The sequence below is a fragment of the Rattus norvegicus genome, chromosome 14 (genome assembly GCF_036323735.1).
Source record: "Rattus norvegicus strain BN/NHsdMcwi chromosome 14, GRCr8, whole genome shotgun sequence".
NCBI classification, from domain to species: domain Eukaryota; kingdom Metazoa; phylum Chordata; class Mammalia; order Rodentia; family Muridae; genus Rattus; species Rattus norvegicus.
In genome coordinates, this window is record NC_086032.1 from 2,345,881 (window position 1) to 2,373,529 (window position 27,649).

Here is a 27,649-nt window from a genome sequence, read left to right on the forward strand (position 1 = left end):
TTTGCATGTATGTAGTCTTTGGCTAGCTTTCTTTTTGTTCCATGTATATGTGCGTGTTTTGTCTGCATATATGCCTGTACACCACTTGCATTCCCAGTGCCTTTGAGGCCAGAAGTGAACACTAGATCCCCTGGAGTTAGAGACAGTTGTAAGCTGCCACATGGGTGCTGGGAACTGAATCTGGGTCCTCCAGAAGAGCCAGCACTCTTAGCCACTGAGCCCTCTCTCCAGCTCCCTAGTAAGCGTCTTGTCTACAGCTGTCTAAGCATAGTTAGTGGCTCAGTGGGACCTGCGCATGCAGTCCAACAGCAGTGTGGCAGGTAGTCCTGTAGTGTGGTTAAGAAGGATGTGAGACCGGGTTCTGCTCAGCCTTTGGATTGGGAGGTTGGAGGTAAAAGGTTCACCAGAGTGAAATGAGGCATGTAGAGAGAGAAGCTTCATGACGCAGTATTGGCCAATAATGGCTCCCAGCAACCAAGATAGACACTTCCCATGAAAGAAGCCATCACTGTTGGCGTGTGTAGCACATATTTATGCTTCGGAATATGATAGGGAGTCTAGACACTTAACACTTTTAAACATTCAAAGTCTTCCAAGAACACAGCAAGCTCTCTAATTCTCTTGTACATTTATACAGTGCTTTGCAGTTTTCCATTTGTATTTTGTGTTTATAATCCAATAAAAGGGAAAGATGTAACCACTTATAAAACTACTGTATTGGTTTTCTTATTGCTGGGCCCAAGCACCTGACAGCTGGCAATTTACAGAACTGTTGATCTGGTTAGGGTCCACAGTCCATCATGGTGGGGGAGGCATGGTGGGAGTAGTGTGGTAAAGAACCTGTCACATTGCAGGCTCTGCCACCTCAGATAACAGGTAACTGCTCACAGGCAAGCACAGGTAACTGCTCACAGGGCAGCACAGGTAACTGCTCACAGGGCAGCACAGGTAACTGCTCATGGGGCGAGCACAGGTAACTGCTCACGGGGCAGCACAGGTAACTGTTCATGGGGCAGCACAGGTAACTGTCACGGGCGAGCACAGGTAACTGCTCACGGGTGAGCACAGTGGTAACCACTTGGTCTCTGTTGCAGTTATTCAGAAACTTCCTAACAACAAGGCATACTCGGCTGGATTAGCATTGTCCACGCTCTGGAGTCAGCTGTCTCTTCTTCCTGTCCCACACTCAGAAGAACAAATACAGGCAGATGACTATGGCCTTTGTCAGTGTTGCAGGGCCTTGATAGAGTTCACGAAACCCTTTGTGGCAGAAGTTGCTAGTGATAAAGAAGACCCAGCAAACACAAAGCTGAAGGATGAACTACTGAAATTGTAAGTGTCTCCAGCGGAGTGAGCCATGGTAGCTGTTACCTTAGGTTTCGTGTTTGTGCATGTGAATTTTGAATTATAGACATCGGGCTGGTACAGCATGCGGGCTGGTACAGCATGCTTGTTTAATGAGACACTGAGAGTGTAAAACCAAACCCTTCACTTAATTTACTTTCCTCTGTCACAGCAAGCAAATACTGAAAGAGCAGCAGGAACTCTATTTAACTCAAGGAATTTATTGTCAGTGGGGAATTGTATTTGGAAACAGTAGACAGTTGAACCACTAGACAGTTGAGCATCCACCCTGACTACAGATTCAGCAAAGTCACCCACCACTGTTCAGTATGGCTGCCAGCCCCTTGGCAGATGGATGGTCCCAACTGAGATGCACTGTCAGTAACAAACAGCCTGGAGACAGATGAGCTGATGTGGTGCTCACCTGTCATTGCACCCTTAGGAGGTGAGGCAGGAGGATTGATTACAAGGTGAAAGCTAGAGCCTAGATTACAGAATAAGTTATCTCAAAAACTAGCACAAAAGCTCTGAGACAAAGAACACCCCATAAAGAGAGAGAAGAGTGGGTTCCTAACCTTTGTACAGTTGTGACCTGTCAGAGTAGTTTAGCTATTTTGGGATAATTGAGGTAAATTATTAATTACTCCTCACATTAGTTTCTCACAACTTTTCTCATGTGACTACTAAGGAATCTTAAATTCTAAATTATATATGGATTTGTGTTAACTTCCTCTTGGACAGTACTGATTTTTTTTTTTTTTTTAATTTGGGAGACTAATGCTATTGTTACTTTTCTATTTTGCTGGGCTAACGCATTTAAAGTTGTTTTTAAAACAAAAAAGTTGTTTTAAAAAAAACTATTTTAAAGAATTAGAAAGCACTCAGTTACAGAATAAAGTTAGAGTCTAAAAGAATACAACTTTATGAAAAACAATTACTATATTGTCGTGACTTTTCCTTGGACTCGTGATGGTGACCTCTTAGACTAGCACTGGTCCTCAGGCAGTCTAGAAATTGAGGTGAACCTGAGCTGTGCAGTCTAGCGAGGCATTCTCATGTTGCCCAGTACTGTCCAGTGAGAAAGGACTCATCGTGCGGTGCGGACTGAGCTATCCCCGCTTGCCTTAGGCCACTGTGGGGCTGCAGCAAACGACCGGGTGTTTGTCATGAAAGTCTATTGGCTGCAGTTCTCGGCCAGGAGTCCCAAGGCTGGAGTGAGCCTCAGGTACCCTGCGCTCATGTCTTCAGAGCAGCCGAATCTCTCCCACCAGCGTGAATCCCACCTTTCCAAGGTCCCACTTGTTAATACTGTCACAGCGACAAATTTCACCTGAGCTGAGGGAATGAACAACTGTGCAGCGCTTAGCTTTCGTGTAAAGCCAGATACTAAGAGCTAGATGTGCTGCGCCTGGACTGTTGACTGCATAGCTACCTGTTTCTTATGCCATAGCTGTTTCAAAAGCTTGAAATGCCCTTTGCTGACAGCACAATTCCTCGAACAGTCTGAAGAAGTTGGAAATGACCCTTTCCGGTGTTTTGCATCTGAAATAATAGTAAGTACAGCCACTCTAATCTACTGTAATACTTGGAATTTTAAATTTATCCTGCTATATTGTGATATATGAGTAGTTGAATTGATAATTTATGAGTAGGGCAGTGTGTAGGTTTTTAGAACACAGATCATCAACAGGATGGAAGTTAAATAGCAATAATGTTATCCAAAGCCTTACAGATGTTTTTATTTATATGCTAATAAATAAGAAAACGTGTACATACATGGAAGGTCTTGAAAGATGTATTTTTCTCCTAATACTTTATTACAGACCCTTGGCATTGATTTAATATTGTTTCTTAGAGAGAGACTGTGTACGAGTGTTGTGTGCATGTGTTGTGTGTATTTGGCCTGAATGTATGCGTCCCACATGCATGAGTCCCTGTGAAAAAGGAGATAGCATCAGATCTTAGTTGGTAGCCAGTATGAGGGTGCTAGGAATTGAACTTGGATCCTCTAGAAGAGCAGCTCGCCCCCATCTTAAGCACTTTAAAGTACAGCATTAAGTGTATTTCTACTCCTGTGCAGTCAGTCACCAGTGCTGCCATCTCAGGGGCATGCCTTTCCACCTGAACTCTACTTGCTAAGTACCCCCACCCTCCTGTCACTGAGGCAGCTGCCACGACGTCCGAAAGCAATTTACTGTTTTCGTGCTGAAATGGTCTCTCTCTTTCTCTTTTATTTTTAGTATTTTGGAGACAAGGTCTCTCTACAAAGTTCTGGCTGTCCTGGAACTCTCTTTGCAGTCCAGGATGGCCTTGAACTCACAGAGATCCACTTACACCTGTCTCCCAAATGGGGGATTTAAGGTGTGCACCATCATGCCCAGTTTCGTTTGTGTTTTAAAATTACTAATTTTATTTTATCACAGTGGGTTTGTATGTACACCACATGTGTGCAGTGGCCAAGGAGGCCAGAAGAGGGTATTGAATCCCTTGGAGCTGAAGTTATAAATAGTTGTGAGCTGCTATATGGGTGCTGGGAATCAAATCTGGGTCTTCTGCAGGAGCAGCAAATGCTCTTAACTGCTAGGTCATCTCCAGTCCCTGAAATGGTCTGTTCTAGCTTGCCCTAAACCCTCCCTCAAGCAATCAGATAGTTAAGCTATCAACAAAAGTCATGTATATATGTATCTTTAATTATGATTTTGAGTGAGGTCATGTCTCAAAAGAAGGAAGGAAGAGAGAGAGAGAGAGAGAGAGAGAGAGAGAGAGAGAGAGAACAAATGAACAAATGAACCCTGCATGAATAGGTAAGGCCCATCCAGGGTAATCTTTTGAATAACTCAAAATCAATTGTTGAAGACCTGCATTGCACCAGCAGACCTCCTCACTGTCTTAGTCAGTGTTCTACTGCTGGGAAGACACTGTGACCATGGCAACTCTTAGGAAAGAAAGCATTTCCTTGGGGCTTCTTACAGTTTCAGAGGTTTGGTTCGTTATCTCCATGGTAGAGGGTGCAGCAGCACACTGGCAGACAGAGTGCTGGAGAAGCAGCTGAGAGTTTCCCTCAGACCCACAGGCAGCAGGGAGAGTCAGGCCTGGCCTGGGCCTTTGAAACCTCAGAGCCACCCCCACTGACATACTTTAACAAGGTCACACCTCCTACCACTCCTCAAGTAGCGCCACTCCTTGCTGACCAAGCATTGAAGTGTGTGATCCTATGGGGGCCATTCTTACGCAGACCCCTGCATCACTATTGGCACTTCAGAGGATCTAACAATGGAGTGACATTCAAGTATCACAAATTGTGTATACCATCAAAGAGAAGGGATATGGACAGGGGGTGGATGTGGAATAAGTGAATGATATACAGTTTATAATGCCAATAGCTTCCTTTTTAAAAACCCATTTCACAGGGATTTTTATCACAAATTGGATATCCTGTCCCCCAAATTATTCTTAATCATGGAAGGAAAAAAAGGACTTGGGATTACCTTGAATTTGAAGAAGAAGAAGACAGACAACTGGCAGACTCTGTGGCTGCTCTGACATACCTAGTCTTTGTTCAGGGCATCGGTACCGACCAGCTTCCCATGGTCTTAAGGTAAGCGTCAGTCTCAAACTCTAGGTTTATTTACTAGCCAGTACACGCAGATACAAGCACACCGAGAGGTGGCAGTTAGAGATGCCTAGAACTTTCTCCATCAGTAAAGGAAAGACATCAGGTGAGTGTGGCTTCAGGGAGAAGGGTGGTGTGGAAAGGCATGGGCGTATGACAACATCATAGACAGAGACCAGGTGAGACCCAAGTGTATCGAACATTCGGCTTACAAAGGAAACTGCACACTCTACCACCGAGGGTCAGGGAGAGTGCTTGGTGTGGGAGAATCTGCCCCGTGGAGCTGTAAGAGGAAGGAGAAGAGCCTTGATGAGCCCCATAGGCAGGCACAGAGTATGGCATTCTGCATGACACATGAGGCTTAGAGGTCTGTGATCTACACGGTCAACAGAGCTGGCTTCTTCACTGATGCTATAGGGGGCCTTGAGAGATCTTGCAGGCAGACTTTTCAGCTGAGGTAAGTAGAAGCCAGAATTACCAAACCTCTAAGCTTTAAAGGGTTAGCCTCTGGTGACCAAGGGAACAACCACCCTGAGAATCATTGTGGGCACAGGAGACATGGAGACAAAATGATTTTGACTTTAACCCAGATCAGGAGACATACGGTTTCCTTAATGGGAAGTGCAGACTCCCTTGCAGAGGGAAGCAGAGGAGACTTGTAGCTAGGAACTGCATCTTTACCTCAAAGGAGTAAAACTGGCTCTGAGTGAATAATAATGCCTTAGCTGCTGCTCGATCTGTCCCAGGGCCACACGCACACCTGTGGTCTGAGAGCATCTACAAGTGAGTCTTAGTATCAGCTGCAGGAGAAAGGAAGGGTGTTAAGCTTGCCACGTTGCTGGGCCAACCCCTGAGAACACCGACAAGCATTTAGGCCAGCAGCAGCGATGGCAGCGTTCATGCCCAGCAGGACTCAGTGCAGTGGACAGCACCCCGAGCAGACAGTGCAAGGAGGCAGGTGTGAGAACGAGCGTGTCAGCAGGATGGAGGGCAGCGGGCAGGCGGTCGCTCTGTTAGATCGAGTGCTTCTGTCTTCATCACCACCCTGCGGGTCTTTCTCTTCCTCCTCCTCATGCTCTCTTCTTTTTACCACTTTGTTTCACTTCTAACGTTACTAGCTTTAGAATTCCAATTTATCCTGTACACATCCTAGCTTTTTCCTATCCTTATGTGAGTATAGTTGTTTTCATTTTTCTTTCGTAATTAAATGTTTGTGGATCTTTGTTGTTGCTGTAGCCTGTCCCCACTTGTCCCCGATTGTCACCGCTCTAGAGGTGGTGGGACCTAGGAGAACGGCACCAGTAAACGAGGTAGACTAAAATCTCACACAATGGCCAACTTCAGTCAGAGCCCCAGACGTTTATACTCAAGGTTGTATGCGCCAAGTCTATGTGAGGAGAAGCATGAAACACATTCCAAGAACAGCTCCATGTTTGGAGAAACTGAGGTCACAGGGCGCATGTTTTCCTCGAGTATTCTTACAAGTGCTCAGAAGTTTCTCACAGCTCCGTCCCTGGACCATGTTCCACACTCGTGTGCTAGTGGGAGCTGAGAGTGGGAGAGCCTTGTAGTGGGAGCTGAGAGTGGGAGAGCATTGTAGTGGGAGCTGAGAGTGGGAGAGCGTTGGCTCACGAAGACCCACAGAACGCATCTCTCTCCAGGAGCCAGCTCCAACAATGAAGTGAGTGAAGTGCCAGAGAATTTAAACTTGGTTTTTAGCGAGGATTTCTAAAATCTATAGAAGAAAGGTACATCCGAGGGAAGAGGCACTTAGAGTGGGCATCCAAGAAACTCTCCATATGGACATTTAGCTAAAACGTCAAATATACAGAAAAAAGCAATATAGAAAGTTGTAAGGATGGAGTGCCAAGCTACTTTCAAAGGCAGACTCATCAGAAATTCATCTAACCCCAGCAAAAGGGAACAGACAAGATCATGGGATGCTATACTTCAAGCTGAAAATAAATGGCTTCCCAAAATGGATACTACCATATCCAGCAAGATTTAGGTGGCGATAAGGCCTTCCAAGATCAGCACAGACTGTTAAGTCTGCATAAGAAGATACATCAGGCAATCTTGCACACAGAGAAGCAGCATTGAGATGAGCAAGTCTCAGGACAAACATGACCAACAAGAGTTACTAAACCTCCAAAACAAGGTGAGTAAGTTAAAAAGTAAACCAGGACAACAACAGGAGTTAGCTATGTGCCCCTCACTGTTAACCCTCAATGTGAACTCTCTTAACTGTCTGAGGGATTGTGCAGGTCAGCCGATGGGGTTAGAGCGACACCCCGCTAGCTTCTGTCCCTTTAAATTGATATGCGTGTGCATCTGTTCCTGTGAGTGCAGGTGCCAAGGAGGCTGGAGTTATTGGATCCCCTGGAGATGGAGGTACAGGTGGCTGTGTGCCGTCTGGTTTGGGTCCAGGGAACCCAACTCAGGTCCTCTACAAGAGCAGTATGTGCTCTTAACTGCTGAGTCACCTCTTCACTCACAAACTTTTTATCTTTAAGAAACAAACTCAGCACTTGGGAGGCCTTGAGTTCGAGGCCAGCCACAGTGAGTTCTTAGTGAGGACTACATAGTGATACCCTGTCTCAAAGAAACAGACAGACAGACAAATGGGGATGAGGATGGGGATGAGGAGAAGAATCCCACATACACCTAAAGTATGGAAAATGATATTCTAAACAGAGTGGAGTCTGAGAGTAAGCTGGACCAGCCTGTCTCTGACAACAGAGACCCCAAGCAAAGTAATCGAGCATGCCATGAAGAAGAGGATGTTTACACACAACTTCATAAACAGTGCAGATTCAGCATGGGGCAGGTTTCAGCACCCAGTCTCATCAGTAGACTGTCACTCAGAAGCACTAACAGATGAACGTTAGTGATGCTACGTCACAGATCAAAGCTGCTTCACAGATGTCTGCAGAGTATTTCCTCAACATCTTCAGATACACATTCTTAACAGCTGTGAAGCTTCCTCCAAAAAGCAGTCACATTCTAAGCCATTAAACATGCTAAACTAAATTTTAAAAAAGAGTATCTGTCTTATCAGTCATAATGAGATAAAATTAGAAATCAGTAGCAGAAGCTATAGAAAATAGGCAAACACCTGGAGATTGATAACATAACACTCTTTTGACCAATCAGTGTCTTGAAGAAATTGGGGTAATTTAAAATTTCTTTAGAATCAACTGAAAAAAATATCACCTACTGTGAACTTCGGGATATAACCAAGGCAGTTCTGAAAGGAAATGTGTAGTTGTGCGTGCCTCCATTAGAAATACCATGGGCTAGAGAGCTAGCATAGGCCAAGTGTGCTTTCTGCCTATTTAGAAGACCAGTGGTTCTGATCCTGGCACCTATGCAAGGCCACTCCCATCTGCTTTCAATTCCAGCTACAGGGGGTCTTATATCCTCTTCTGGTCTCAGTGGGCGCGCACACACACACACACACACACACACACACACACACACACACACACACACGCGTGCACATTCATACACATACATCTCTTTTAATGTGTATGTGTGTGGAATCTCAGATAAATAACTTGATGTATTTGAAGGTCTTAGAACAACAGAAGTAGCCCAAAACAAATTTAATAGAAGGAAGGAAATATCAGTGTGGTGAGATGGCTCAGTGGTTAAGAGCACCATCTGCTCTTTCAAGAGGTCCTGAGTTCAATTCCCAGCAACCACATCTCACAGCCATCTGTAATGGGATCTGGTGCCCTCTTCTGGCATGCAGGTGTATGTGCAGGCAGAAAGCTTTATGCTGTATACATAATAAGTAAATAAATAAATACTTTTTTTAAAAAAAAATCAGTGTGGAAAGAAATGACATGTTATCTAACAGAGCAATACAAAAGATCAAAGAAACAGAGCAGTTCATTCATAAGGCAAATAAGTTGACAGACATTTAACCAAACTACCAACGAGAAGATGATGAAATTGTGATACAAGGTGATGATGTAGCCACTAAAATCCAGAGAGTCACTATGAATTACTTTGAGAACTTAAATTCTAGTAAATTGGAAAACCTAGACATCAGCACATTTCTAGTCATCTCTGACCTATCACAGTTGAACTGAGATATACTAAGAACCTAAATGGATCAATAACAAAGCATCTCCCAACAAAGAGAAGCCCAGGACTGTAAGACCCGCCCACCCCTGAATTAATTCTACCAGACGCTTAAACAGCTCTGACCCTTCTGATCCTTAAGCTGCCCCTTGGTGCAAAGGGCAGGAGTAGGAATAACTAGCTGGGCGTGGAGCCTTGTTCTTACAATCTCAGAATGTGGGAGCCTGAGGCATGGAGAAGGCGGTTATGGCCAGCCTCGGCTGCACAGCGAATTCTAGGAAGTCTGAGTTAAATATCAAAATCATGATTAAAAACAAACGAACAAACCCAAACAAAACCCCCAGACAAGCAAGAGACGAGCACATAAAGAAGGCTGAGTTGATAAAGCAGCTGTCTGGACGGCCTGACTAACTTGAAATGGCTCGCAGGGCCGGAAGTGGAGTTGATAAAGCAGCTGTCAGGACGGCCTGACTAACTTGAAATGGCTCGCAGGGCCGGAAGTGGAGTTGATAAAGCAGCTGTCAGGACGGCCTGACTAACTTGAAATGGCTCGCAGGACCAGAAGTGGAGTTGATAAAGCAACTGTCAGGACGGCCTGACTAACTTGAAATGGCTCGCAGGACCGGAAGTGGAGTTGATGACAGCACCTGTGAGGACGGCCGACTAACTTCCAGGACCGGAAGTGGAAGAAAAGTGACTCCCAAAAGTAAGTCCTTTGACTTCTACATCAGTGTCATCATCTCCAGCGCCCATGTGCAGGCATGTACACAAGTAATACAGTATTAAAACCCCAAAAGACGACAACAAAATAAACATGAAAAGAAAACAACCCGCTCTCCTTGCTTAGCTTAGATGTAGAAATACTCAACAAAATGCTTCTAAGGCGAACTCTTCAGTGTCATAATAAGATCATGTATCGCACTCAATTTGGTCTCAGTTCAGATGAAGAAAGTGTTTCAGCATACATCAGGAAATCTAACTCAGGGCGTACATATATTGACTCAAAGACAAATATCTGTGGTTGTCTCATTGTCAGATGCAGGAGATCCTTTAGCAAGATTCAGTATCCCTTCCTGATTACAGCCCCAAAGAAACAGAAATAGAAGGACTGTGCATCACTGATTCAGGCCAACATCCTACTTCCAGTGACACACTGAGTACATTGCTTTTAAATCAGTAGAGCTGCCGTATCAAATAAACAATTAAAGTGCAGAAACATACTGCCCTAGTTCTAGAGGTGGGGAGTATGTGGTTATCAGAACTTGCTTGTTCCTGAGGGCTGGTGCTACAGTGTGCTTTCTGTTGCTACGATAGATACCATGGACAAAAGCAACTTGAAGAAAGGGTTCATTTGGATTCCATTTTCCATCAAAATCTGTCTTTGAAGGAAGTCAGGACAGGAGCACAAGGAAGGAGCTTGGAGCAGGAACCCTGCTTACTTGGGGCTTACTGTCTGGCTTGCTCACTGGCTCAGGCTCAGCTGTCTCTTTAACAGCCCAGACCAGTGTACCTAGGGAATGGTACTACCTACTGTGGGCTGGGCCATCCATATCAATCACAACCATAGATACAGGCCAGGCTCACCAAGGTAACTCTGCACTTGAAATTCTCTTTTCCTGGATGAGCCTAAGTTGTGTCAAGTTGACAGTAAACTAGGGAGTCCAGCTAGGAAGAAGAATCTCCATGCTTCTCTGCCATTTGGATCTTTAATGGTCTTTGCCTTCATATCCCTACATCATTCTTTGCGGTGCCATGTTTTACCTCTCTGCCTGGCGTACTTTGGCACCACAGGCATGCCAGCTCAGAGAAGGCTGGGCAGTCTGGAAAGGAGAGTCCACAACCTCTGTTTCCCTTTGGGGCATCAGATGCTGCTACATGCCTCACCAGAATGGGAAAGTGGGGTCTGGGATAAGTGCTGTAGTTCCCCGTCTCCTCTCTGGGAACCCAGGCCCTGCCAGTGTTCCGCACGGAAGTCAGGAACTTGGGTCTGAGGTCCACACTTCCCCTCAGGGCATGTGCAGGTCCACATTTCCCTTCCGCGTGTATACACCAGACTGGAAGGGGGAAGGCAGAGTCTGAGATGAGCAGGATCTGGTCTCTTTGGGAGTGAGTACTGGAGGGGTGGGAGAAGAGAAAAGCCTTCTTCGGGAGTCTTCGGTGTGACTCATTTAGGCAGAGGCCTTTCTGCATCTTTAGTGAAACAGCTCTCTGAAGCAATGCTTGCCCGACTATATTGCCTTATTGGCAGAAAATGTGAAGCATATTGCTTTATTCAGGTGAGCCAGGGATTATATACCTCTTGGGGAAAGGCGGGATGGTATCTAGGAAGGGAAGGTCATTGGCTGAAGGCTAAGACTATCTAGATACCTAATTAGTGCCCATGATCCTCTCAGTTGGGTGTCATGGTTACGTGTTCCAGGGCAGGTACAAACAGGTAGGGAAGGGCTCCACTCTTGCCATTCTCAAATCTCTGAGATTCCCCAGGGTTTGAACTCACTCAGCTTCACCCATTCAACCCACCTGCCCTACTTTTTTTTAATGATTCATTTAGTTATATTTATTTGTGTGCCTGCAGAAATCTGAAGTGGGCATTTGATCCCTGGGGCAGGATTACAGGTAGTTGTGGGCCACCTGACATTTGTGCTGGGAACTGAAGTTGTCTGCAAAAGCAGTATGGGCTCCTAACCACTGAGCCTTCTTTCCAGCCCCTGAATTTCCTATTTAGTAGGCATGAGGTACTGGGTGAGAGCTGACCTCCAAAAAGCTACTGTATTTTAACTCAATAAAATCCTTAAGTCCAATCTTGTGAGTTCAGGAGGCTCTGAGTCCAACATTGTTTTTGAAGGAGAACACAATTCAAACAGTATGTGTATGTGTGAGAGATTCGGGGGCTAAAATTGGAGATCAGTGTTAAGAGTGCTTATCTAGCATGTGTGAGGCCCTGGTTTGCTCAGTGGTTGAGCAGAAGAAATTGCTGTTTCTTAACATACTTTTAAAATTATTTCCCATTTTAGCCCTTCATACCTTTTGCAGTTGAACATGGAGCACATTGAAGTGCTTCTGCAAAGGTAAGAGCATTTGGATGAAGTCCCAGGGTTAACTGTAACAGTCAACAGTCACGGGGAGGAGAGGATGATGGGGGGAGGACGGTGGGGAAGAGGGGGTCTGGGTTCCCGATCATCCTTAACATCAAGTGCTGAGGCCAGGGGTGCACTACATGAGACACTTTGGCAAACAGCACCAACAAAAAGAGCATGTTAACTGACTCTTCAACAGAATTTCTCCTCAGCGTACATATCGCTTAAATAAGTAATTTTGAGACAGCCTTGGAATGAGCCATGGTTAGTGTCTAATACTGGATCCTCTTACTTCAGCCCCCCAAGTGCTAGTGTTACAGGTGTGCACCAATCATTCCAGATAATGAAGACCTTATATTTCAACTTTTATTTGCTCATCCTAAAGTAAGGAATCATTCTAAATAAATTATGAAACGATAGTGATAACTTTTAATGTTTTTTTTCAGAACAGAACAGTCTGTTTACTCCAAAGGCTTGGTAAGGTTTCTTTACTGTCGTTGTGTGTGAGAGAGAGTGTGTGTGTGTGTTTCTGTGTGTGTCTGTGCGTGTGTGTGTGTGTGGGGGGGTACTATCATTGTGCATGTGTGCATGTGTGTATATGGGGGTACTATCATTGTACATTTGTATGTGTATATGTGCCTGTGCACTCATGTGTGTGTGCATGTGTGTGTGTGCACGAGTGTGTGTGCGCGTATGTGTATGTGTGTGTGTGTGGTGGAGGGGTGCATGCATGCGCACACTTGTAGAGGCCAGAGGACAACCTGCAGAGCTAATTCTCTCCATTGTGTGGGTTCTGGGGATTCATGTCATCAGGCCTAGGGTAAGCCCCTTTCTTTGTTGAGCCATCTCATTGGCCTGTTTGCTAGCATTATAAATTGTAAAAATAACTGTCAGCTGCACCTTATGTGCATGTATGTTCATGTGTGTTCGTCTGCAGGAACTGCTGGAGACTAGCTTATTGAGATTAGAAGACAACAGCCTATGTTATCAGTACCTAGAAATCAAGAGTTTCCTTGCTGTGCCTCAGGTAAGCAGAATATGTATTCAGATGTTGCAACAGCTCTTGTCTCTTCTGAACTGTACTAAGGTAATGTGTGCTGTGTGCGACTCCTCTCCTCTGTTCTCCACCTCTGTAAGTGCTGCTGTGATCTCCAGCTGAGCCTGCAACTCAGTTTCTGTGCACATGGACATGGTCTGCTTTCTGTGCTGCCATGACAAAACAAGACTATTTGCTAGGTGGCTAGTAAGACAACGGAACTGAATTTTAAATTCTATTTTGATTAATTTAGACTCCTAGTATTAACATATACTTAAATAGCTATTGGCGACCATCCTGGTTGATGGCCTAAGGGAGGCCCGGAAGCAAAGCCCCTGACCTTCTGACTTAGGCTCTCTCTCAGTCATATCCTCTCTCACACTGATAAAGGCCTGAAGCCAGTTGTTCTCTTTGTAGGCCTTAGCTGTGAAGGTTAATATTTAAGTAGAAAGGTGTGGCTTTTGCTACTGCACTAAGCTTGATTATATTTAGTTAATGCATTATATTTCTGCATATTTGATTGGATTTCCTTGCTTTTCTACAAATAATTGAAAATTACCATTCACTTTAAAATTACACATATTTACATCTCATTTCATGCTATGTATAAAACTAATTGTAGTTACTTTGCCATGTAATAGCGAAAGGCCAGAGGAGCAGGTCTCTGAGGCTCACACATACCCTTTCTATATCCTCTTTCTCTCAACACTGGATAGAATTAGCACCTCGGGATAATTGAACTTTGCAGAAAGAATCTGTTTATATCTGGATTTAAAATGTTTTTTTCTCTATTTCTAGGGCTTAGTCAAAGTCATGACACTCTGTCCCATTGAGACACTGGTATGTATGATTTGGGGTAACTGGTGAGTTACAGTAAGATGCTCTAATGGGTAATGGAGTTGCACTCTTTGTTTCATTTCAGAGGAAAACAGGGTTAGCCATGCTTCAGCTGTACATCGACAAGTTGGACTCCCAAGGCAAATACACATTATTTAGGTAGGTACCAGCTGACGAGCTAGGCCCTTTTCCTTGCCTGACGAGACAGCTGAGGAAACAACCTATGGAGAGAGCTTATTTGGGCCTGGTGTTTCCAGAGGTGCAGTCTGGCCTGCCGGCTCCTGTGCTGTGAACACGGGGAAGGTAATGGACAGAGCTGTCGCCTCTCTCAAGGACGCCATTATAATATGACTCAGTCAAGGGGTAATCCATTGACCGGCTTGAGCCTCAGGACTTAACCAATCACTTCAACAAGTCTGTCAGCTGCACCCGGTCTTTAACACATGAGCTTTTAGGTGTGTGGCTGATCAAAGTCTATTAGTGCCATGTAATCATTTAAAGGGACAGCATTTGTACAGTGTCTGTAAACCAGAAATGAGCTTTTCAATATTATGGCCTCGTGTACTATGCAAGTAGCAGTGTGTAAGTTTCCGTCTGATTGGAGAACTGTGACCTGAGGCAGTCTTGAGGGTAACTGAGGTTGATGTTGCTCCTGCTGGAGCTGCTGGAGCCTGACAGAACTCAGATGTCTCCATTAGTTACAGCTGACTGAGGCACCAGAGGCCAGCTGTCACCTTGACAGGTTTGTCACTTCAAGTTACTCTTAGATCTTTCTAGTAGAGTTTCTAGGCAACAAGTTAAAGACTAGACAACTTTAGGCTACATAATAAATGCAGGCTTCATAAAGCTGTACAGAGTTTGTGTGGGAAGTCTACTGTCCTAATATTAGGAGGTAGGCCTGTTCTAATAACACCGACATAACTAATGCTAAATTTAGCTGCAGATCTTAGCCTGGTTTACTCTGTTCTAGGGACTAAGAGTGAGTTATGGACTGATTTAAGCAACAGTGAAATGCTGAACGGTCTTTGGCTGTGCCCACTACTAGCAACCTTGAGCCCATCCTTTTCTTCAGCTGATAATACAGTTAGACCTAGCTCACAGTCTCAGCCCTGAGATCTTAGACCATAGTCAGAGCTAGCTCACAGTCTCAGCCCTGAGATCTTACACCAGAGTCAGAGCTAGCTCACAGTCTCAGCCCTGAGATCTTACACCAGAGTCAGAGCTAGCTCACAGTCTCAGCCCTGAGATCTTACACCAGAGTCAGACCTAGCTCACAGTCTCAGCCCTGAGATCTTACACCAGAGTCAGAGCTAGCTCACAGTCTCAGCCCTGAGATCTTACACCATAGTCAGAGCTAGCTCACAGTCTCAGCCCTGAGATCTTACACCATAGTCAGAGCTAGCTCACAGTCTCAACCCTGAGATCTTAGACCATAGTCAGACCTAGCTCACAGTCTCAACCCTGAGATCTTACACCAGAGTCAGAGCTAGCTCACAGTCTCAGCCCTGAGATCTTAGACCATAGTCAGACCTAGCTTACAGTCTCAGCCCTGAGATCTTAGACCATAGTCAGACCTAGCTTACAGTCTCAGCCCTGAGATCTTAGACCAAGTTTCTTATTTTGTTCTACTAGTACTCTACCAAGAGATCCCTTTTTCTTAGACTTTCTTGGTAGCTTTCGCCTCATGGCTTCAGTCTGCGAGCTTGCACTGTTGCTTTGGGACAGACTATCATGGTAATGTGTAGGTAGCAGAAGGGCTGCCTCAGTTCACACAGGCCAGAAACACAGACATGGGTTGGCAGAAAGGGTTAGTGTCCCAACACTTTATTCAAGCACATGTCCCAAGTGACCTAGCTCAGGGTTAGGGCTAGGATTAGGGAGGCCATGACACCTAAAGTGCTCACACCAGCTGAGAACCAAGATTTCAGCACATGAGCCTTTAGGGGACACTGGAGAGCCGAGCCATTAGCACTCCCCAGGTCTCATTAAGCAGCCTTGGCCTCTTTTGCACAGAACAGTTTTGAAAGTTTTTAGGGTAAACTAGTGCTCATTCTTGCCATGTTATCGTGACCATATGTATAAAAGAGACTTGAATTTGGTTTAATAGAAATTTCTTGTTGGAGGGCTAAGGAGACAGCTCAGTGAGTAGGAACCCCTTCATAAGCATGGACCTGTGTTCTGATCTCCACAATCAACATGAAACCCTAGGCACGATCACATGCACCTGTAGCCCTGGCTGGAGGGACAGGAACAAGAGGATTGCTGGGGCTCAGAGTGCCAGCCTAGCTCGGGTTCAGTGAGGGACCATCTCAGAACAATAAGGAAACTGAGAGAACAGGACCCCCACTGCTCTCTGGCCTCTGTGCATACACATGCACACACTAAAAAAAAGAAAAAGATCCAGTTATGCATAAAATTTACCAGTTAGTAAAAGCAAAACCTGTTAAGATGACCTTGTAGTTGCCTGGCCACATTGGTAATTGTCTTTGCTGTGAGTTTTATACTCTTAAAAGTTATATAAAGTCCAATTGAATTGCATAATCTTATGTGTTAAAATTATGCTTTCAAGGTGCTTACTAAATACGAGTAATCACTCAGGTGTGGAAGCCTTTGTAATTCAAAATATCAAAAATCAGATTGATTTATCATATAAGGTAAGAGCACAGACCAGGTAAGGGGTCATTTACCAATTTATTTGTTCTCGTGTGGCATATGTCAGTATGGTTTACTTACAGTATTTTTATGTCTATAATAGTAAAGAATAATTCTCTATTTAAAAAATAAACACGACCCCACACCCCTGAATTTTGAAAACTTCTTAGCTATAACTTAAACTGCATTTTTCTCTTGGCTTTTATTGTGCTGTGTGTATAATACGGCTTTTATTGTGCTGTGTGCTTCAGAAATAAAGACTTGATCACATCTGTATTTGAATATGCATAACCCCACGTAGGAAAGAGACCACCAGTGTTCTCACACTGGCAGGATTTCCACACGTGTCTAGAAAGGGAATAGGCACGTGGAAGTGAAAGTCACATGATTGTTAGAGTATAACAGGTGTGTACTGTTGGGTAATTGTAGTATGTAAGATTATCATACTATTACATAGACTTCCTTTTGCTTTTCAGAAAACCCATAACAGGTGGTTTGCAGGCGCACAGCTGACCTCTCTGTTAGACCTGGTCCTGTCCCTCCCTGAGGGCGCTGAGACAGATTTACTGCAGAACTCAGACCGGTGAGGTGACCGCCACGCAGGTTCTGGTAGTCAGCTGCCTAAACTGAGGAGTATGGTTTCCTGTGATTTTATGATCTGTAATAGCTCATAAAAGTAAAGTTTCCTATTTGTTACTCAGTGACTTACACGGAAACAAAACCTCTTCTTTGAAGAACAGTGAGGTACCCAGAGATTGGAAACCACTCGTTTGTGACTAAGAACCTCACGAAACAGTTCACATTTGGGTCCACTTCCTCCCTATACAACATTTACTTTCAGTGTATTGGGATGGATGTGGAGAAGTGCCTGTATTAATAAAGAGAATCCTGAGTCCTGGGAAGAAGTGGTTGGTGGTCTTGAGGACAAGGGGAAAGCGCTCACCTTGTATTTGTAGCTTAGATCAGAACAGTGACAAGCTGTGGCCGGTCCACAGGTGGGGTGAACCACTTCTTATGGCACTCATGTAGCCAGCGGTATTTCCATGGCCGTAGCTCGCTTCATAAAACACTGCAGTTGTTGACTACATACGTTTATACTGCAAGTAACAAATCATTTCTTAATCAACAGGATTATGGCTTCACTAAATTTGTTGAGGTATTTGGTTATCAAAGATAATGAAGATGACAACCAAGTAAGTGAGTGACTTGGAAAGGAACCTGTGAGTATATTCAGGATGGGAAGGAGTGTGTGAGCTTTTCTGGAGTATTATCCTAAGCCATTATGCACTATCTTTATGGAGCACCTGGTCCGCCATGTGCCAGTTCCCAGGCACCCTCACTTTTCACATTTCACCTGTTGTTCTGCACGCTGCTGCTCTTTTGTAGCAAGTCTCATTAAGTCCTGTTGCTAGGTAAGTCCTGTTGCTAGGTAAGTCCTGTTGCTAGGTAAGTCCTGTTGCTAGGTAAGTCCTGTTGGTAGGTAAATCTTGTTGGTAGGTAAGTAGGTCTTGTTGGTAGGTAAGTCTTGTTAGTAGGTAAGTCTTGTTGGTAGGTAAGTCTTGCTAAGCCGTGTTGGTAGGTAAGTCTTGTTAGTAGGTAAGTCTTGTTGGTAGGTAGGTCCTGTTGGTAGGTAAGTCTTGTTGGTAGGTAAGTCTTGCTAAGCCCTGTTGGTAGGTAAGTCTTGTTAGTAGGTAAGTCTTGTTGGTAGGTAAGTCTTGCTAAGCCCTGTTGGTAGGTAAGTCCTGTTGCTAGGTAAGTCTTCTTGGTAGGTAAGTCCTGTTGGTAGGTAAGTCTTGTTGGTAGGTAAGTCTTGCTAAGCCCTGTTGGTAGGTAAGTCTTGTTGGTAGGTAAGTCTTGCTAAGCCCTGTTGGTAGGTAAGTCTTGTTGGTAGGTAAGTAAGTCTTGTTGGTAGGTAAGTCTTGCTAAGCCCTGTTGGTAGGTAAGTCCTGTTGCTAGGTAAGTCTTCTTGGTAGGTAAGTCCTGTTGGTAGGTAAGTCTTGTTGGTAGGTAAGTCTTGCTAAGCCCTGTTGGTAGGTAAGTCTTGTTGGTAGGTAAGTCTTGCTAAGCCCTGTTGGTAGGTAAGTCTTGTTGGTAGGTAAGTAAGTCTTGTTGGTAGGTAAGTCTTGCTAAGCCCTGTTGGTAGGTAAGTCTTGTTGGTAGGTAGGTCCTGTTAGTAGGTAAGCCTTGTTGGTAGGCTTTGTGCTAACTGACCTCCTGGAGCTCCACAAACACGTAAACATTTTACTTTACTTATCTTTCTCTATGCATGGTTCCAGATTTTAATCCTAGCTATATGAAATAAAATTATTTGGTATCACCTCATCAGACATGACAAAATGAAGTATATTTAGCCCTAAAACTGAGTTTGTTAATGGCAGTTTTTGAATGGTATGTAGGAAGTTGGGTATTATTAGTAGCACTTCGTTAGAAGTGTTCAATAGATAGAAAGCTATTTGACGGAGATTTGTCATACAGTAAAATCACATTTACTTTTGAGCTCCTTTCCACCTACTCCATCCCAATAATTGCTCTCCTATTACCTATAACCACATGAATCATGTTGTTAAAATGGCCTTTTTTTTAAAAAAAGAAATAGGAAGAATGAAAATAATTAGGTTTCACATAAAAGTACCAGAGAGATCTTTTATACTCAGATAAGTAACCGCCTAGGCTGAGCAGTCTGAAGAGCGGCAGTCTGTGAGGAGCAGCAGTCTGTGAGGAGTAGCAGTCTGTGAGGAGTAGCAGTCTGTGAGGAGCAGCAGTCTGTGAGGAGCAGCAGTCTGTGAGGAGTAGCAGTCTGTGAGGAGTAGCAGTCTGTGAGGAGCAGCAGTCTGTGAGGAGCAGCAGTCTGTGAGGAGCAGCAGTCTGAGGAGCAGCAGTCTGTGAGGAGTAGCAGTCTGTGAGGAGCAGCAGTCTGTGAGGAGTAGCAGTCTGTGAGGAGTAGCAGTCTGTGAGGAGCAGCAGTCTGTGAGGAGCAGCAGTCTGTGAGGAGTAGCAGTCTGTGAGGAGTAGCAGTCTGTGAGGAGCAGCAGTCTGTGAGGAGCAGCAGTCTGTGAGGAGCAGCAGTCTGTGAGGAGCAGCAGTCTGTGAAGAGTAGCAGTCAGTAAGGAGCAGCAGTCTGTGAGGAGTAGCAATTTGTGAGGAGCAGAAGTTTGAGGAGCAGCAGTCTGTGAGGAGCAGCAGTCTGTGAGGAGCAGCAGTCTGTGAGGAGCAGCAGTCTGTGAGGAGCAGCAGTCTGTGAGGAGCAGCAGTCTGTGAGGAGTAGCAATTTGTGAGGAGCAGAAGTCTGAGGAGCAGCAGTCTGAGGAGCAGAAGTCTGTGAGGAGCAGCAGTCTCTGAGGAGCAGCAGTCTGTGAGGAGCAGCAGTCTCTGAGGAGCAGCAGTCTGTGAGGAGTAGCAGTCTGTGAGGAGCAGCAGTCTGTGAGGAGCAGCAGTCTGTGAGGAGCAGCAGTCTGTGAGGAGCAGCAGTCTGTGAGGAGCAGCAGTCTGTGAAGAGTAGCAGTCAGTAAGGAGCAGCAGTCTGTGAGGAGTAGCAATTTGTGAGGAGCAGAAGTTTGAGGAGCAGCAGTCTGTGAGGAGCAGCAGTCTGTGAGGAGCAGCAGTCTGTGAGGAGCAGCAGTCTGTGAGGAGCAGCAGTCTGTGAGGAGCAGCAGTCTGTGAGGAGTAGCAATTTGTGAGGAGCAGAAGTCTGAGGAGCAGCAGTCTGAGGAGCAGAAGTCTGTGAGGAGCAGCAGTCTCTGAGGAGCAGCAGTCTGTGAGGAGCAGCAGTCTCTGAGGAGCAGCAGTCTGTGAGGAGCAGCAGTCTCTGAGGAGCAGCAGTCTCTGAGGAGTAGCAATCTGAGGAGCAGCAGTCTGTGAGGAGCAGCAGTCAGGGAGGAGCAGCAGTCTCTGAGGAGCAGCAGTCTCTGAGGAGTAGCAATCTGAGGAGCAGCAGTCTGTGAGGAGCAGCAGTCAGGGAGGAGCAGCAGTCTGTGAGGAGTAACAGTCTGAGGAATAGTAGTCTCTGAGGAGCAGCAGTCAGTGAGGAGCAGCAGTCTGTGAGGAGTAGCAAGCAGTCTGTGAGGAGCAGCAGTCTGTGAGGAGTAGCAGTCTGTGAGGAGCAGCAGTCTATGAGGAGCAGCAGTCTGTGAGGAGTAGCAGTCTGAGGAGCAGAAGTCTGTGAGGAGCAGCAGTCTGTGAGGAGTAGCAGTCTGAGGAGCAGCAGTCTCTGAGGAGCAGCAGTCTGTGAGGAGTAGCAATCTGAGGAGCAGCAGTCTGTGAGGAGCAGCAGTCAGGGAGGAGCAGCAGTCTGTGAGGAGTAACAGTCTGAGGAATAGCAGTCTCTGAGGAGCAGCAGTCAGTGAGGAGCAGCAGTCTGTGAGGAGCAGCAGTCTGTGAGGAGCAGCAGTCTGAGGAGCAGCAGTCTGTGGAGCAGCAGTCTGTGAGGAGCAGCAGTCTGAGGAGCAGCAGTCTGTGAGGAGTAGCAGTCAGTGAGGAGCAGCAGTCTGTGAGGAGCAGCAGTCTGAGGAGTAGCAGTCTGTGAGGAACAGCAGTACCCACAGCAGATCTAGTAGACTCAGTAATTTGACCTCCTCATATCTCTTCACCCAGAAATACTTCATTCTGGCTTAGTCTGTACTAGATGATAGTTTGAATATTTTATGATGAAAATATTAAAATGTCCTGCAAAGGCAGAGAACGTTATAGCAGTCATCCATTTCCAGAGCCTACTCCACCTGCTCCCGTGTATCGTCTCACTCTCTGTCCATTCTTGTGTTTTTGGTGCATTTCAAAGTTAACTGTGCACATCAGCATATTTTCTCCCAAACATTTCCGCATATATTTCATTAGGCACAGTTAAATCTCTATCAGCAGTTTTTCTGTGAAGTAAAATTTACATAAATAATATACACAGGTTTTCAATGTGTAGTCATGAGTCTTGGTTTGGCTTGGCTGTCAAACACAGATGTATAGATCTTTGTATCGTGTGCCATTATCACCATGGTCCACCCAACCCCAGCAGAAGTGGTTCTGTCCTGGCGGGTCCCACAGTCATTCTTCAGTCATTCTTCACAGTGGTGAGAGAAGTACTCTTTGTCCCTGCCCACAGACCATTCTTCACAGTGCTGAGAGAAGTACTCTTTGTCCTGCTCATTAACCCTCTCTGACAGGAAGAATCAACAATTCATTCAAGGGCAGAGGTCTAGGAAGTAATAGAACTTTTAAAATTAAAGTAACTCTGATCCACAGTGCTAAAAACAGAAGAGAACAGTATCAGTTGAGCAGCACTGGGCCCTAGGCCTCTGGCAGGCATCCTTAGGGGAGGTGGGAGCAAAGCTTTGCGGTAATCAGGAAGGCGGAACATATGCAGGAGTGGATATGACTGCTTGACACAAAGCATGCTCCCTGATGCAGAAGGCCTCCTGTAGTTGCTGTAATGTACACCTAACCAGGGTCAGAGGCTCAGGAGAAGGACGGCAGTGCCTGTTCTCACTCCCTGGGCAATGCCTTACTGTACTTCAGTGAGTTACAGACGACAGCCTGTTTACTTTCCGGAGTCCTCCCGGCCGTACTGTCCCCCTCCCAGGTCCCTGTGTGTTTTCAGACTCTGTCCCGCATCTCAGCGTCCTGTCAGCTTCAGAACCTTACAGACTGATGTGTCCCATCTCTGCTCTCTGCTGTTGGGATTCGGTAGGCAGTTATTACTTGTTTTGGGTTACAAGTTTATTCTAAAGCAGAGCCCAGTTGTGCCATTTACCTTTTGCTCTTCACTCAAATCCTTTCTAATGCCTGTTTATTCAAAAATCAAACGCACCGGGACCAGTAGCCCAGTGGCAGAATAACTGTAGTGAGGACATGGATTCAAACCTCAGCACCACAACACAAAAGTGAAATGAAACGAAGCACACACACGCACACGCCCCATGCACGCACACACATGCACATGCACACGCACAGAGTCTGCAGAGCCGCACAGCTACAGTAGCAGAAGTTCTTCAGACTGAAGTGGTAAAAGTTCGGTGCTACCACTTAATAAATGAGGCACCTACCTGTTAGGAGAAAGAGCCAAGAAGGGGACATGGCCATGCCCTTTTCCATTTATTATAGTTCACTATGTCTTTGCAAGATTCCCACCTGTCCCAGAACCTATTTTTACGGTGGTGTAGAAATGTCTAGTGGGGTTGGGTAGGCTGCAGTGAATGTTCAGTGCGTACTTAAGTCAGAACTCAAAAGTTGAGTCAGTGATGGGTACGAGATGAGAGGCAGACAGTTGCAAGGATTTCAAAAGTTCAGTTCTTATTGTAAAAATCGTTTTAATTTTTTAACATCAGAGAGGAAAGAAATCGTAAACCTACTCCTTTGGTGCTTTAAACAGATCTGGTAACTTTCATGTAAGACAAAGATTATACTTTGACCTCATAGCATCCTACGTGCTTCTTTTTTTTTTTTTTTTTTTATTTAATACATAATAATAATTCTTTGGTTTCCGGGTAAACATCCCCCTCCCCGCTCCCCTTCCTTATGGGTGTTCCCCTCCCAACCATCCCCCCATTGCCGCCCTCCCCCCAACAGTCTAGTTCACTGGGGGTTCAGTCTTAGCAGGACCCAGGGCTTCCCCTTCCACTGGTGCTCTTACTAGGATATTCATTGCTACCTATGAGGTCAGAGTCCAGGATCAGTCCATGCATAGTCTTTAGGTAGTGGCTTAGTCCCTGGAAGCTCTGGATGCTTGGCATTGTTGTACATATGGGGTCTCGAGCCCCTTCAAGCTCTTCCAGTTCTTTCTCTGATTCCTTCAACGGGGGTCCTATTCTCAGTTTAGTGGTTTGCTGCTGGCATTCGCCTCTGTATTTGCTGTATTCTGGCTGTGTCTCTCAGGAGAGATCTACATCCGGCTCCTGTCGGTCTCCACTTCTTTGCTTCATCCATCTTGTCCAATTGGGTATGGGCCACATGTGGGGCAGGCTCTGAATGGGAGTTCCTTCAGTCTCTGTTTTAATCTTTGCCTCTCTCTTCCCTGCCAAGGGTATTCTTGTTCCCCTTTTAGAGAAGGAGTGAAGCATTCACATTTTGATCATCCGTCTCGAGTTTCATTTGTTCTAGGCATCTAGGGTAATTCAAGCATTTGGGCTAATAGCCACTTATCAGTGAGTGCATACCATGTATGTCTTTCTGTGTTTGGGTTAGCTCGCTCAGGATGATATTTTCCAGTTCCAACCATTTGCCTACGAATTTCATAAAGCCGTTGTTTTTGATAGCTGAGTAATATTTTCATTTCACTGTGATTATACTTTGACCTCATAGCATCCTACGTGCTTCTAAAAACAGTACGTTCATTATAGAAACACTGGAATATGCTGAACAGCATGTGAAAGAAATTCTCTTTAGTCTAATTTCGAAGGGTGTTTTTATCACTCAATGTTTTAATGTTATGGAACTACAAATTAAAATAAATTATTGCCCTTGACTAGATGCCAAGGCTCGTGCTTATAATTATAGCCCTTGGGAAGGGAGGTTAGCACAGAAAAAGAAACTGAAGGGTTTATGCAGTGTATATACCTTTGTTGCTGTTTGTAAGTCCATCCTGTGCTATTGCTTCTGCTATCTGTGTGTGTTTGTGTGTGTGTGTGTGTGTGTGTGTGTGTGTGTGTGTGTGTGTGTGTGTGTGTGTGTCTACTAGTGAAGGTCAGAGGACAGCTTTCAGGAATTGGTTCTGTCCTTCTATAATGTGTTTCCTAGGATTAAACTCAGGTTGTTAGAGTTGGCAGTGAAGGCGTAACCCACTGAGCCTTCTTGCTGGCCTCTTGTCCATACTGACCTGGAACTTGCTATGTAGCCAACAATTAACACAAATTCTGGGATTATAAAACCCTTGTACTGGTTGAACAGGCACAATGAAAAACAGGCCAGTTAGTGAATTCCATCTAGATTTATCTTGTTCTGACTATGAAGAGTCTCCATCTGTGGGAAGGTGTGTGCCCTCAGGAAGACTTTGCTCAGTTCTGGAGGGTGCTTGAGAGCCCAGGGGACACTAGCATCCAGACTCCCACCCACATCCCCATTCCTCTTCTAGGGCAGCCCAGTAAAACTCAGCAATTACAACTCAGTACTTATTCTGATTTTCGTTTTCAAGAGTGGGCTTCACCATGTGCCTCTGGCTGGCTTAGAACTTTGCCAACATCTTACGTATATGAATACATACATATTTTTATATTAAGTGGCATAGATATAAAAAAGTGTTAATCACCTGGTTATGAGTTAATGGCTACCTCTTGAGTAAAGGGAACTTCAACCATAACTAACACTTTCTTTTGAATAAATAAAGCTAAGTGTAGGTCAAATCCTTGAGAGAGGATTCAGTGGTTAAGAGCACTGGTTGGTGGTTAAGACCGAGTAGTTGGGCTGGGTAGTTGGGGCCCACCCCTTTAATCCCAGCACTTGGGAGGCAGAGACAAGCAGATCTCTGTGAGTTCAAGGCTGACTGGTGAATTCTAGGATTTCTAGGGCTGTCTTATGTACAATGAAACTATCTCAACAAAAATAACACACACACACACACACACACACACACACACACACACACACACACACACACACACACACACAAACAGTGCTACTCTTGTGGAAGACCTAGGTTTGATTCTCAGCACCCAGTCTAATCTCAGGAGATCGAGTGCCCTCTTCTGGTCCCTCAGTGCATACATTATAGTACACAGATTTATATTCAGGCAAATCACTCATACACATTCAAAAAAGAAGTGTTAAGAGTTCTTCATGTATGCAGTGCATTTGCCTGTCCACAACAACCTCCTCAGCCCTGGAAGCAGCAGCTCTAGTTGTGCTTATAAACTACAGGTAAAGGAAAGTGGGACGTTTATGTAAAGGGGGGTAGATGTGGAGGCAGGAGTTAGCCCAAGGATAGATGGAGAGGTGTGCGCAGACCCGAGAACAGTGCTGACACGAGCACCGTGCTGGTTCTCAGGCTTGTGCGAGTGCAAGCCAGAAATGCACATAAAGAACAACGTCCTATTACCACAGGATTGCTACACCAAGAAGAAATGAGAACTAGAGCTGGCAGGGTGGCTCTGTGGGTGCCATGCCTGAGCTGAGAGATGTGGAAGGAAGAGAATCAACATGGCAGAATTGTGCTCTGACTGCCACACGGGGCTGTGACCTGCACATGTCACACACACACTAAACATAAGCAGGAAGCATGGCTCAGCAGCTACGGTGGCCTGCGAGCTCAGTCTCTGGATCCCACCAACTCCAGATTGTCTCTTTGACTTCCACATTGATACCACAGCATGTTATCTACACACACACACACACACACACACACACACACACACACACACAGATTTACAAAATAAAAGCAGGAATCACACACCCATCACCCCTTGTTATTAAATGCTTCTAGGCACTTTGAGCATTTTTCTCTTTTAAATAAAAAACAAGTCATGCTATATAAAATAGTTTCTTCCACTCAACAGTATTTATCAAGGGAAAAAGTAATGGCTATGTAGTTTCCCATTGTGTGACTTACCACTACTTAACATTCCTGTTAGGAGACATATTCTTGCATTCTCTTTCATTAAACATTGTTTTTAAAGACTTCTCTACAATGCAAGCATTACAGATTGATCTTTTTTTTCCCCAGGATGGATCCATAGATGTTGTATGGACTAGATAGGTATACTTTTGAAGTTTGAATTTCTATCTGGTTTCTCGTTAGACCTCTGCATTTCCCATCAGTGGACCAGACACTGAGTTTCACGGCTGTGCTTTCAGGGCTGCAGAGGATGCTTCTACCCTGGACCCCTTACTCTGGTGCCTGCTCCCTCCTCCCACTGCTTCTTTTCTCAGTCAGTCAGTACCTCTTCCCCTTGTCTTTTCCTTAAAAAAAAGTGTCGATCCTGCATCTGAGAGACAATGAGTCATCTGCCTGAGTGTCTTACTTACTCTCATTTTCCTGGAATGGCATTCTTTAATGTCAGGATAATACTCTGTTGTATATACATACCATATTTCCTTTCCGTGTCCTGTTTGCAGGCACCTAAGGTGGCTCTGTAACTTGGGTATTGTGGGTAGGGCACAGTCTATCTGGGTATGTGAGAATCACTACTATATGTTAACAACAATGTATGGGTGTGACAGATTTCAGAAGTATGTGCGAAGGCATTGTTGTTATATTGGTCTAGCTTTCATTCACAGAATTCCTCGTTATAGAGCAAGTACCTTCCATCTCGTTGATGTGGTTAAGGAACCTGAACCCTTTATTCCTCTTTCCAATGTAAAGAGTATCTGAGGTCTTACACCACCAATGCCTTGCACTTATCTCCTTCCTTTAAAAAAGGAAATGTGGAAGGAAGGAACTACTGCTCCCTTTTTTTGCACCAGCAGTATAAATGATCTTGACACAAAAACTCAGATATATGACAGAATAATGCTAAACTGACCATCTGTCCAGGTCATCAAGAAAACCAAAGTTAGTTTTGTTAAAGGTCTCCATCAGTATTCTAGAATGTGACCTGTGGCAAGCACATCACCTGAGAAGTCCAGTGATGAGGCTACTGAAGTATTTAGCCTTGTGGAGATGATCTGTAGAAGACAAAAAACCATAGCACACTACCAGTTAATTCTGTCACAGATCTCAAAACCAAGGGGATATTTGAGTGGAGCAGTGATGAACAGTGTGCCGTGTGTGTGTGTGAGTGTGTGTGTACATGTGTGTATGTGTGATGTGGTGTGTGTATGTGTATGTGTGTGTATATGTGTGTTTGTGTGTGTGTGTTTGTGTATATATGTGTATGTGTGGTATGGTGTGTGTGTATATGTGTATGTGTGGTGTGGTGTGTGTATGTGTGTGTACGTGTGTGTATGTGTTTTGTGTGTATGTGTGTACGTGTGTTTGTGTGTGTACGTGTGTCTGTGTGTGTTTGTGTGTTTGTGTGTGTACGTGTGTCTGTGTGTGTTTGTGTGTGTGTGCCACTGACTGACATCACAACTCAATGCATAGCAGCA

General features: G+C 45.0%; 1 protein-coding gene across 8 annotated transcripts in view; it reads left to right on the forward strand.

Annotated features, from left to right (window-relative positions):
* The window catches only part of Glmn (glomulin, FKBP associated protein), a 43,315-nt gene that overhangs the window by 13,829 nt on the left and 1,837 nt on the right, over positions 1-27,649 (forward strand). For 5 of the 8 annotated variants that reach the window (NM_001105993.1, XM_008769922.4, XM_008769923.4 and 2 more), the window contains 11 exons: positions 1,095-1,332; positions 2,795-2,897; positions 4,755-4,942; positions 12,061-12,114; positions 12,570-12,600; positions 13,061-13,150; positions 13,958-13,999; positions 14,082-14,155; positions 16,566-16,650; positions 17,125-17,231; positions 17,778-17,841. In NM_001105993.1, coding sequence (NP_001099463.1) covers positions 1,095-1,332; positions 2,795-2,897; positions 4,755-4,942; positions 12,061-12,114; positions 12,570-12,600; positions 13,061-13,150; positions 13,958-13,999; positions 14,082-14,155; positions 16,566-16,650; positions 17,125-17,231; positions 17,778-17,841 — 1,076 coding nt within the window. Of the gene's footprint in view, positions 1-1,094; positions 1,333-2,794; positions 2,898-4,754; positions 4,943-9,666; positions 12,021-12,060; positions 12,115-12,569; positions 12,601-13,060; positions 13,151-13,957; positions 14,000-14,081; positions 16,152-16,565; positions 16,651-17,124; positions 17,232-17,777; positions 17,842-27,649 lie in introns of those variants that run through there. The other 3 variants (XR_005492903.2, XM_008769924.4, XM_063272890.1) reach the window with 3 other exon arrangements.